Here is a 12,292-nt window from a genome sequence, read left to right as displayed (position 1 = left end):
TACAGAAAAAGATACAGACTTCTACCATGACACTTCTGTGTAAATAGACTAAGTTGTTGCATTGCGGACCTTCTGTGGTATTAAATAGAAAACAAATCAACTAATAGCTTAAATACAATATTTATTGTGATGCATTTGGTTTGGACAAAGTTATTCTACAAATAAAAGTGATGTTTTATTGTTTTAACTTTCAGATTTTATAAAAAAAGGCTGTGTTTTGTGATATTAGTGATGTGCCAAACCGTGCACAACTGTAGTTTGCCATGGTTCTATGTAGAAGAAGACTTGCCAGTGTCCAAAGAAAATGGTTTGTCTTGATCTTCTTATGTGGCACTGTTCTGGTTGTAATAAGCTTTTCCAGAAACAATAACTTTGGAACTGCCATCACCAATTCTGTTCATTTAAGAGACGAAGGGGCTCCTTTAAAAACTGTGACTTTGGCAGTACTAAAAGTCACCAACATATCAAAGGTTGAAGATGGTCCCCCTGTGAAGTTACAGCGGGCAAAAGTAGAAGTTCACAATCGAATACCGCCTGGATACAGTGTTCGGGTTGTGCCAGACATTGTACAGCAGGTATATACATATGTCTTAATGTCACTTGTCTTAATGGTGATTTAATTTATTTGACATCATTTTTGTGACATAATTATAGTGTTAGCATGTAAATACAAATCACAGTATGTCTTGAATAAGTTTAAATCATGCAGTTTTAACACACTTGTCTCTTGGTATTTCATTTAAAAAATTCTAGGCCAATACATTGAAATAAAGCATTTTTGTTTGGGCATCTTCGACATTTGTTGTTTACATGCATACTTGAAATTTCGCACAAAACACACAGTTATGTGAAATCAATGGGTTTAAAACAAGCAGTTTTTTGTGACTTTTAAACTTTATTCACCAAAGCAAATTTTGTTTATCAGTATTGTACAAAACATAATAAATCCCTAACCTGTTATTTGATAAGAAGGGGTAGCCTATATTTTTTTTCTCTGCACCAATAAACAAACTTGAATTGAAACTTTATGGTAAAGACTTGTTTACTACCCTTCAGTGACTAAGATAATGATGCATTCAAATAATTACTCACTCGTTCAGCTATTGCAATATTACAGTTGAATAACATTACCCCAAATGGTTTAGATTTATTGGACTTAGTAGCACTGTTACACATGTACATTAGAAACATAGGAACAAAATAACCTTAATGAATTGATTTTTTAGGATGGAAGTCTAAAAACGGAAAGAGTTATTTTTCCAAATGTCTTCAGAAATGATACATCCGCTATGAAAAAATATGTCACTTATTTGCAAACACATGAAGAACAACTACCTCCACAGTCCAAAGCAATTATCATTGTAACAAATTACAGATCAGGTAAGGCAAACACCAACAGATTTGACACTATATTCCCATGGTTATTTGACTTAATAAGCATTTTAAGCGGTGTTTCTCAACACTGATGAGTCTTGCTTTCCCTTACCATACCCATACGAATAATGAAAGTATGTATTAATATAAGCGGTATGCAGCAAAAAGATACATTTTAGTTTGTAACGAGAAGGTGAAACTTACAAAACTTTTTATGCAGTTACTTGAGTTCACACACTCTTTGTTAAAAAACGCTGTGATGTGTACTGCTTATAGTTAGTTAATAATTATGTATATTTACAAAGTAAATGTAAGCTTGGCAAGTTTTAGTTGTTGCTGACTGAAATAATCTGTATTATGTAAATACCAAATGTATTGTGATTTCATTTGCCAGGCTCTTCATTCTTTGGAGAGTTGTTGAATCAGCATCCAGATGTATTTTATATGTTTGAACCTCTTATTGTTGTATCTCAAATGGAATACTGTGGCAGAAACAGAGAGTTGCAGAAGAAAATCTTAAAAGACCTCTTTCAGTGTAAAATACCCAACTGGTATGAAATATATTCAGGTATGAACTGTATAAACTACCAATAATGTATTTCCCTTAATGTTACGTTATGTGACACATGTATGGACCAAAGTTCGCTGCTTAAAAGGTTGCCGACCCCTGACCTAATGTCTAAGCCAGTGGTTCTTAACCGGTGGGAAATTTAATGGTTTTAGAGGGAAATTATGTGAATCAGAAGTCACCAAACTCGGGCCCGTGGGTTGAAATTAACCATTGAAAGTTAATTTAATACAATATTTTCCGCAACAACATGTAAGATTAACTACATCTAGTTTTGCAAGGCGCATAAAAATCCAAACATCATTTGTTACGTCACAGACATTACCAAAAGTATCAATGACTTTGTTATTGTTCGCGAATAAATGCATTTGATCTGTTGATTGTGATGCAATAAATGACTAATGCAAGCACCTGAGATTTTTCAAAATTCCACACGATATTACTTTCTCAAGAAATCACTAATCAAACTAAATAAAATCGCAGTATACCTTTAAGGTCCCGACCAAATCGCTTCACAAAATTATTTCGATTAAAGAATAATTTTTTTGTTAATGTTTGGCACAAAACATTATTATAAAAATAACAGAGGGGGGAATTTGACCTTGGTAATTTACTTTAATGGGAAACTGCACCAAAAAGGTTAAGAACCACTGGTCTAAGCTTTGTCATAATACTTAAGGATTAAGGATATATTGTGGTTTTTTACGATTAAGGATTCTTGTTTACTCTATTTGTTTGACCTGTTTGAAGTCGAAAATAGTACCGAATTTCAACACGAGATTGCCATTTACATTTTTAAGGGGGCCACAGGTCCTACAGGGTTACTTTTAGGGGAACACGGTCAACATAAGGTTGAGAACCACTGGTTTAGAAGATAACAATCAATATTTTTGCTTACAGAACTGCCAAGACGACCCCGTATGACCAAGAACATTTTTACATGCATAAGGAAAAAGTTCTGTTTTGCACCATTTACTAAAGAACTAACAGAAGAGAAACACTGTCCTCTGGCCCAAATTAATATAACAAGGTTAGTAACCCAATTTTCCATGTTTTGTGTTTAGTTTGTTCAAAGTGCAATGATCATTGATGACACAAGGCATCAGGTTCTCGTATCTTTTGTCATACAGTGAGTTTTTTAAGCTTAGTTTTGGTAAACACAAAGGTCTTATGTTAATGTTTTTATCGGCTAAAATGGATAATAAATTGCATAGGAGCTTAACACAAATAGGTTGTTTCCAATAATTTTTGCGATAAGAGTTTCTACACCTCTTCCATCATGTGTAAAGCTTTTCATGTATTGTTTGAGCTGTCTCACTTTTAAAGCATGACTGTCCAGCAAGCATAAAAATCAGCCGCACTGTGCACAGTGTGTTCTGGTACAGGCTACTAACATTTTCTCTTTTTCTTATGACCCGATCCCCGAATTTTACCTACATAATAAAGTTTTTCTCAACGTTTGCATTGTGCTGCAGTTGTATAACAAAGTAGTAGTTATTGATATCATACAGTATGAGAACATCAAGTTTGTAGAGCTCTTCTGGCAAATGTATTTTTATTCCGGCGTTTCGAACTCCTATTCAGGTCGCCTTTATCAGGGTAAATAACACTTAATGTGCATGCTCTATAAACTTGATATTATGCCTGGCAGCAATAGCTTACATAAGTATGAAAACATCTTGCATATGCTTTTTCAGACGGCATGATCCATGGGACCACTGTGGGGCGATCAACACCAATCTTGCCGGCAATGATTGTAAAAGAAAAAAATATGTGGCAATGAAAGTGATAAGGTTGTGTGACATGGGTGACCTTGAAGATGTTATAGACAGCATACCAATAGATTTGAAGGTGAATTGTTAACATTTAAAAAAAATATTTGGTTGTATCTGTGTGAATCTTATGTGTCTTTAATTAAAACTTCTAGTATTCTTGTCCATAGCCATGTTAATACTAAAAAAACAGAAGGATATGTAAGCATTGAGTCAATACATTAAGTAAAAACTCCCAACAAACTGGAGTGTCTTAAGGCAGCTGCTTTAGCTCAATTGCCAACTCTCTTGTCACCAACTGCACCGATAAAACTTGGAAACAGTGTGCACTGTATGCAGCTTTGAGGATATTTTCATACTTCATGAACTGTTTGTTTGCACAATGAAAAACAACACTTTTTTGGCTTTTGGTTTCCAAAAATATCTGATCATTGATGTTCTGTCTTGCGTCTAATTACAAAAAGTATCACAAGTTGTAATGATTTAATTTTAAATACTTTAAATGTGTTTGGAATTTTCTGTCAGAGTGTTTAATATACCAAGCTACGTACTCTAGCTAAAGAGAGGAATTTTTTGTTTAGTTGCAAGGTAATTGACAATGACAACATTACTTCCATACAACAGTCTTATGGAACACTATATGCGGACCTGTTCATAAGTTTAATGAGGAAAATTACGGCCATAACAAACTTAAAGACAACATGCTTTACTAATCAATTGTTTCGGCAAATCCTAATGCCATCATCAGTGATATCAAGCCGTAGCTTGTTAAGTCTATTTTGGCCGTTATTTTCCTTATTAAGCAGTCTTTTGTCGCAGAAACTTCGGTCAAATTCTTATGTTGCTAATATAACCGAAAACAGAATCGAAAGTTATCATTCTTAACTTAATGCTGTGCGCAGTGCATGGCAGTCATCTGTTTCCTGTGTTACAGTCACGAACCCCAGATAATTTTTGTGATGGATACCTCCTACCAACACGTATTTCTGACTTCTCTTTGACAAAAATTAACAAACGCTGTAATTGAGCCCATAAACGCACCAAAGTATTGGGTAAATGGAATCTTTTTTGCAATGCTGTTTTTCGGATTTAAAAAGTCATTTGTTCTTTAGGAATGTTAAATTAACAATATTATCAGTATCTGTAGCAAGCGCAAAAATCGTATGCATCATTTTTTTAAAAATTTGGCCTTAAGCGAATTTTTTAATTCAAAAAACGCGACTTTTTTAAGTTTACAGCTTGTCAAAAGGTAGCAATTAACCAACCACTGTCTTTGTCACTACGTTTAGCTGGACGTGTTGCGTTTTGTACAACATATGTTTTGCCAAAAAAGTTCTGATTTAGCTATTTGAAATTACAGTACCCCAAAACACCGAATGCCTGCGTAGAAATTTCCAGTTTATCTTTTCCAGCGTTTATCAGCTAGTTACTCGACGTTAATTTCAGTGGTTATGCTTAGAACTACAGTAAACGTCTGTTAATCTGAACCCATTTGGACCAAAAAAATTGTCCGGATTAACCGATGTCGATTAATTAAAGTCTCACCACATCACAAATCATTTGTATACCAAGTTTTGTCCGGATTCGGCGAAAACCTGGATCAACCGAATCCGGTTTAACCGGGGTTTACTGTACAATTGAGTTTTTTATGCTTTTTGTAGCATAACGTCGCATAGTCTTAACTATAATATTCTTGTTTTTAAATCTAGGTTTTGCATTTAATACGAGACCCTCGTGGAATTGCTCACTCTCGTCATGCTATCCACCCTCGGATGAATATGGTCGAATCGATGAGGTTTACGTGCAAACGTCAAGCGGGAAACTCCCTACTTGGACTCAATATCGCCCCCGAGTGGCTGAAAGGCCGTTACAAGGTTTGTAGATTTCGTAATCGTGTACAGTTTGGAAATAAACGCAAAAGAGGTTGGATTATGGACACCACAATGCAGTGTATTTTTTGTTTTGCGAATTATGTTATCACGGCAGGTTTAAACCGTGGTAGCCCTATTCCGCACGGCGCATAAGGCTGTAAAGGTGCTCTTGCTGCTATAGGGTGAAAAATCCGACGTTTTTCTTGGTAATATTTACCACAACGCCAGGCATTGTTTCTTTCCCTTTATTAAAAGGTCTCTACTAGGCTGTTTTTATATTGATATTATATTGCAATCGATTTCTGGGTTATTTAGCAAAACGGCATGTCATACTGTTCATTTTTACATTGTTAATCGATTTTATTACTCTAAAGTCTAAATAAACTGAAAAAAATATGCCTTTTTTGAAATTTAAAGTAACTTAAAAATCTTTGAAAAAATGGACCTAAATTGTGGATCTTTTGTTCAGACAAGGATTGAATATTTTATGCACAGTACTCAATCGAGCCAGGGATGACGTAACAATCAAATTAACGACTTTTTTAAAGTGCTTTTTCGACTAAGAGTTTTGACCTTTTTTGAATTTTTTGACAAAATATTTCCACACAAATTTTGCACCCAATTTTAGTTTATTTTTAATACGCGTTACCACAAACACGACTGCCTGTTTTTAAGATGTTCAGATACGAGGATGCTGCGTTACGGCCGTACGAGGTCGCCCAAGAGCTGTACGATTATGTTGGTCTCGATTTTCCTGACGTTGTTCGTGAATGGATTGCCAAGAATACAAATCAACCTATACCTACTTCTATGAGGTTAGTTTAATGGGGCAGCCGACATTATCAAACCCATTAACGTACTTACGTTTTTTGTCTAAGCTGCATGCTACTTTGTGCGTTGCGTGTTTGGTGTTTTAAAGTTAGCTCTTTAAACTAGGGTCATTTTATAAGTTTGCAATGTCTACTTTAATTTGGTAAAAAAATGAAAAAAACTATTTGAAGTGTTGTGTCGTAAAAAAAAGTTTAATGAGTTGCCTTAAAAATTGAGAAAAAAACTCATCTTTTCAGATCCACTTCACCATCAGATGAAGAAATTCCAGCAAATGATATCAACGCTCAACGTATGTTACGCCTAAAACCCCGCCGCGACCCCTGGGGTAAGTTTGCATCTTGTACACGAAATTGCTATCTTTATATCCCTCTGTTTCTTGGTAAAACGAACTAAAAAAAACATGTGATAAAGATAACAACAGAAAAAAAATTCAGCCCAAAGCATATTTATAAGAATTAATTCTGGAATTATGACTTTTAAAGAAGATTATTTTGTTTTATATTTTACCATTAATGAGCAAGGCAATAAATTATGTCTAAGTGAAAAAAAATTGGGCAAATTTGCCGAAAACAAATGGCTAAACTTTGGCCCCCGATATGGGTTTAAACTTCTATTTTTACTGTGTTTGTAACCTTGCGTCTTGTAGCACTTAGATGGTTGGAAGGTGGGATCTCTCCGTATTTGCGAGTTTACGCAAACCTTGCATACTTTGTACCTAATATCAATTCTAATTCTATGTCATTTTCACTGATGGGACCTTATAGGTCCAAGCAGTATGCACTATCTGCAGCCTACTTATCTTGTAAAGGCTTCACATATGCTCTGATATAGTACATCACTTTGGTTCCAATCACTTTGGCCATAGCTTTTAACCCCTCACGTCCAACAAACCAGAGTCCCGTAATATGGCTACACTATACAGCCAATGTTCAATCACCAATATCAGTTTTCATGTTTAAATTCTATTACAGGACACAGCAGAGATTCAAAGCAGGTGGTGCAACGTTGGAGATACCGGTTACCATTTTTGCAGACGCGTGTCATTGAGTCTGTATGCACAGAAATTATGCGGATTGCTGGATATTTACCCATTGACAAAGTGACATATGGAAACCTTTCAAGGCATTTTTTCCTAAATAAGATACCACAATTTTGAATGAACAAGCAACAGCCTGCTCGGATAAAGTTTTAATGACATGTGAGCTCTCTAAAGCAAAAAGCGGTCATTGGATGTTTTATAAACGTACAGAAGACCAAGGAACAAAACAACAAACACTCAAAAGTCGTTAAATATTAACAAAGTCACCCAATCAAAAGGATGGATTTGGTTTTTTTAAGAGTTAGTGTATGTGTTTTTGTGACATAAATCATAGACTTTTTTACCATTTTAGCTGTTTGTTGTGTCTGTAAACTAGAGTTACCTATTCATACATACACATAATGTATTGATTGCCAATGGTGTAGTTAGCTTAGATGTGCAGCATGTTCGATCAATCAAATGTACTTTTAGATTCTGTAAATATGTTTTTGCCCTTTGCAGCTTTATTGCCATTTTATGAGCAGTATTTAAAAGCATTGTAACTTTTTTTACGACTTTGCAGAGTTTATTTATTGTTTTAGTCTAAAAGTGTTTTTGTGTATTTATTCACTATTGAATGTTGTGTAAAACGTTCTTAACCCATTTATCTTTTTTCTATTAATTACTTTATCTAACAGCGTTATCATAAAACTAAACATTTTTTTAAACTAGTTTACATCAGCATTTTTACGCTATGAACATTGTATTTTATTAACCAGTAACATGCCCAGTTTATTGCCATGCTTCGGTACCCAATGTATACACACATGTCTTTATTTTACGCATGCTGTTTTAACACAAAATCGCTTCTAATTTTTAACTAATTTTACATTCAGTTACACAATAGCTCAATTCGTTTACTGTAATACTTTTCGCTTGAGTCAGTGTGTATTTTAACTTGACTTGACTTGAGTAGCACTCCAGTTGAGTCACTTAAGTCATAAGAGATAAAAAATGCCTATCGGTTTTGCGTAAGACCGTAAGTGACAACTCACATTTGTCTTATATCTTGACTTGGGTGACCCACTGCAATGACTTAAACTTAACTTTAAGTACATGACTCAACTTAACTTGTTACACTTTCGGTTTTATGTAAACCTTAGGTCATATTTGTCTTGTACTTGACATGAGTGGCCCATTCCAATGACTCAAACGTAACTCGGACTCATATTAGCTTGTTACACTTTAGAGTTGTATCCTAAATCTAAATCATTTTCTGCACACAAATTCTTTTCCTGCATTCTGTAGCTAGTGTTTTGTTTTAACAGAGCGTAGCATATCATTGCCATGTATCACAGCATAGCATTCTGTGAACCGCGTTTTAGTATATCGTAAAACGTCTTTTCAATACCTTTCATGCTGTATTAGCGTTACCTTATCCATGTTTTTTTTTTCTTTCCATGACACAAATTGATCGGTGTTCTGTAAAATGCCATTATATCTGTTTTTACTCCATGCTACATTCTTTACGCACAAACAGTGATAGTGTTAAATTTCTATTCCAGTGGTTCTCAGCTGGTAGTCCTTTTGGGGGTGTTCTACTGAACGTTAATTATTATATACACAAGGAAATAGTTGCATGTACTTTTTAGAATATTCGGTACGAAAAATACTTATTCAAGTTATTGGCCATTTATGGTTAGCTATCAGTTGTTAGATATCACTCTTGGTTGGACTGGTCTAAGATATTCATTTAATTAAACATGGCTTGAAACGAGTTGAGACCCACTGTCCTATACCATGTGTGTGTCCTAGTACAAGGCTTTGTATTGCATATCATAAACTTGGTAGTATACTGTTTAACTTAGATTATCAATCATTTATATTAAAATGACATTTTATGTACTTGTATAATATGGTCGATGTTTCCAAACTTTATAGTGTTACTCTTTATAGCTTTTGTCACAAACGAATACCAACAAAGAACGAAACTTTGTTTTTCTGTACTGTATTGGTAAACTTTTGCAAAACAGTCAATTTTATGCGCAAAAACTATACCTGTTTTTAATGCCGAAATAGTACAATAAACATTATGTAATCCTCGGTTAATCCGGACCCGTTTGGACCAAAAAAACTGTCCGGATTGGGCAAAGATCCGGATTAACCGATGTTGATTAGTTTAAATCTTACCACATTACAAATCATTTGTAGTCTACCTCTTGTTTTGTCCGAAATATACAAAAATCCGAATTAACCGAGTTTTACTGTATATTAATATTCACCGTATCCATGCTTTAAGAAATGACAGTTTATTCTTCACTGTGAAGATTATTTCGTGTAGTGCCATCTATATTATGTTTTGGGTGTTTCTTGCTTTTTCAATCGTCTTTACAGCTTTTACCAACTTTTGTTTTGAACAGAATCTTCTATAGTATATTCAAAAACAGTGAAAACAGCTAATCACTCCATTTTAAAGATTATTTTTCAATGTTTACTGCCAAATTCAGTGTGTTTGTTACAAAACAACAATAATTTTGCGATTTAAAAAAAAAAGCTTTCTGTATCTTTCATCATTATTCGATTTTATTGTTGTATCGTTATTATAGTGTAGTTGTAGTTTTGTCATTATTTTTTAATTCATAACATTTTTGTCTTCTTTTGTGAATTAAACATACACGTAGTGTTCTGCTAGATAACAACCAGTGGCGGCTCGTGCATAAAATTTGTGGGAGTGCTGCCCCCACAAATTTTAGCCTTTACTGAACATATATAAGTTGGCAATATATTGAAAAGCTACATTTCTAGTTTTCTAGCCATTTGTTTAGTGTATAAAAACAAGTAATACAAATCTTAATTAGCAACTCCATTGTGACGTAATTTTTGTTGCGCAATAATGTACACGAGTGTAAACAGCAGACGGCATCATTTGTGTATTTTGTTTACTTGCACAGCGACGGGCCAAACACAATAACATGTAGTAATAATGTGGCACAAAAACACAATTGGCACAGCTTCGAAACGAAGTGGTTGTAAATACGGTAAAACACAACAGAACAATAGAAAAAAAAGTAATAGAAAAAATACATATAAATGAGTCGAAAAGGTCGAAGTATTTCAGTTCGACAACAAAAACTGTCATGTTTCATTTAAGTAAATTTAGTCACAGTCAGCGTTTTCAACATATTCTATGACACTTTACAGATTACTGTAATTTTCCAAGTATAGTGCGCCCCCGTGCATAATACGCACCCTAAAAATGGCATGTCGATGCTGGAAAAAAGCCTGTAGGCTACCCATGTATAATACGCACCCAAATGTTTACTCTTAAATCCGTAAACGTAAAATTATTTCAGAAAAAAGATCATCTTTTGAAACAACCGAATGTTATTCTGCCGGTCAGTATCACTGCGCATGCGCTCGCAAACTCGATAGCGAAAAATGTTTAGGAATTGTGTAGGGTACATCGTGACAGCAAACGAGATCTTACTGGTCGCGTTCAAGCGGAACCGATCTTAATACTTGCAGAGAACATTTTTATTTTTAAAACACAAATGAAGTTTAATATGTATCAGATTAAAATACCTAAAAATCAGAATAATTAAATTCAAACTTATATACAAAATTTTAGTTCGATCCGTTGCATATCGGCAATGATATCACCCCATTTACGTTGTCGCTAAATGGGCAGTGTGCAGTATTTGACAATAACACACCATCAAGGATTGCACAATCGCATCAAACGATGTGTCGTCAATTATGAATTTTACTGACTAAGTGTGTTGGGCAGGATGGCTAAATGTGATGCGCGATTGACAACAAACAAGAAGAAAGGTCTGATTTCAAGTTTTATTTCGAGGCAGATTTTCTTCAAAAATTGTTGTACCCATGCATAATGCGCACCCTAGATTTTAGGACAATAAATTAATTAAATTTTGCGCATTATACACAGAAAATTACGGTATTGTCACACAAAAAAACTAGACATACAGCTTTTTATTGGTATCATAACTAACAAATTTAACAACCACATTACATTGGTTTCAGAACTTGTTCATTTAAACATCTTTCTTGAATTTTTGTGTACATACTATTAATTGTATTTTAGTTTCTTAACTGCTATAATTGCTGCTTGCTGGCAAATAGCTTATAATTCCTTTTTTATGTGCAAAACGCCTTCAAGCTTTAAAATTTACAACACTCTCACTTAAATTTAAACCATATTATTAAATCTTGTGCTTCCTTTTTCCAACCAAAATGAATCATGAAGTTATAGTTGGGACATGATAATTGATAGCTTCTTCCTTAATCCCAAATGATAACTAAGAAACTGTTTTTCTATTTAGTACTAGCACTGCAAGTGCAAGTCTTTTGGAAATATTGGTGTTCGTCAGAAAAAATTGGCATCTTTTTCAGTGTTAAAAAGAACTGTTTTGCCTTTGAAGGAATCATGGAAAAAACGATTTTTCATCCTAGTAATTTAACTTGTCAAAACATCATCTCTGGATTAATTATTTTCAAAGTAATCATGAACATCAGATCTACAGAAACATTTTCATTTGAGTAACTAGCTTTTCTTTGTCAACAATAGGATGTGCTTGGTGTCACTACTATCTTGTCTGTAGAATGTTCATTCTTAAGAAACACTTCCTGTGAAGCAATTTAGCAGCTACTGTTTAGATTAGACAAACAGTACATGTCCATTATATCAATACACATGATTGCACTTGGTTGCAAATACTGTCCACATGGTGTGTTAAGAAATCCACACTTTAAATTGTCTTCACTCTTTTTTTGTCTTCATTTCAAAATTCCTGTTACTTACAGTTGTTTGTTCTGCATTTGATATTGCCTGAATTTC

General features: G+C 34.2%; 1 protein-coding gene across 1 annotated transcript; it reads left to right on the top strand.

Moving 5' to 3' along the window:
* The first annotated feature begins 171 nt into the window (after window positions 1-171).
* Window positions 172-10,119, top strand: LOC145224121 (carbohydrate sulfotransferase 3-like). The gene is made up of 9 exons (XM_080090551.1): window positions 172-575; window positions 1,227-1,380; window positions 1,769-1,942; window positions 2,843-2,972; window positions 3,640-3,793; window positions 5,424-5,588; window positions 6,261-6,400; window positions 6,653-6,741; window positions 7,388-10,119. The coding sequence occupies exons 1-9, from the start codon at window positions 264-266 to the stop codon at window positions 7,570-7,572; spliced, it is 1,503 nt and encodes a 500-aa protein (XP_079946677.1). The 5' UTR covers window positions 172-263; the 3' UTR covers window positions 7,573-10,119.
* The last annotated feature ends 2,173 nt before the right edge of the window (window positions 10,120-12,292 follow it).

This window comes from Phallusia mammillata, chromosome 4 (assembly GCF_965637545.1).
Source record: "Phallusia mammillata chromosome 4, kaPhaMamm4.hap1.1, whole genome shotgun sequence".
Classification (NCBI taxonomy): domain Eukaryota; kingdom Metazoa; phylum Chordata; class Ascidiacea; order Phlebobranchia; family Ascidiidae; genus Phallusia; species Phallusia mammillata.
Note: the sequence above shows the minus strand (reverse complement) of the source record. Positions and strands in the feature narration are given on the sequence as shown.

What these genes read in the sequence shown, in the direction of transcription:
- LOC145224121 (XM_080090551.1), top strand. Translation starts at nt 264, where the DNA reads ATGGTTCTATGTAGAAGAAGACTTGCCAGTGTCCAAAGAAAATGGTTT. An exon ending in GCCCAAATTAATATAACAAG is followed by an intron (nt 2,973 to 3,639) that starts GTTAGTAACCCA and finishes ATGCTTTTTCAG; the next exon opens with ACGGCATGATCCATGGGACC. An exon ending in GCATACCAATAGATTTGAAG is followed by an intron (nt 3,794 to 5,423) that starts GTGAATTGTTAA and finishes TTTTAAATCTAG; the next exon opens with GTTTTGCATTTAATACGAGA.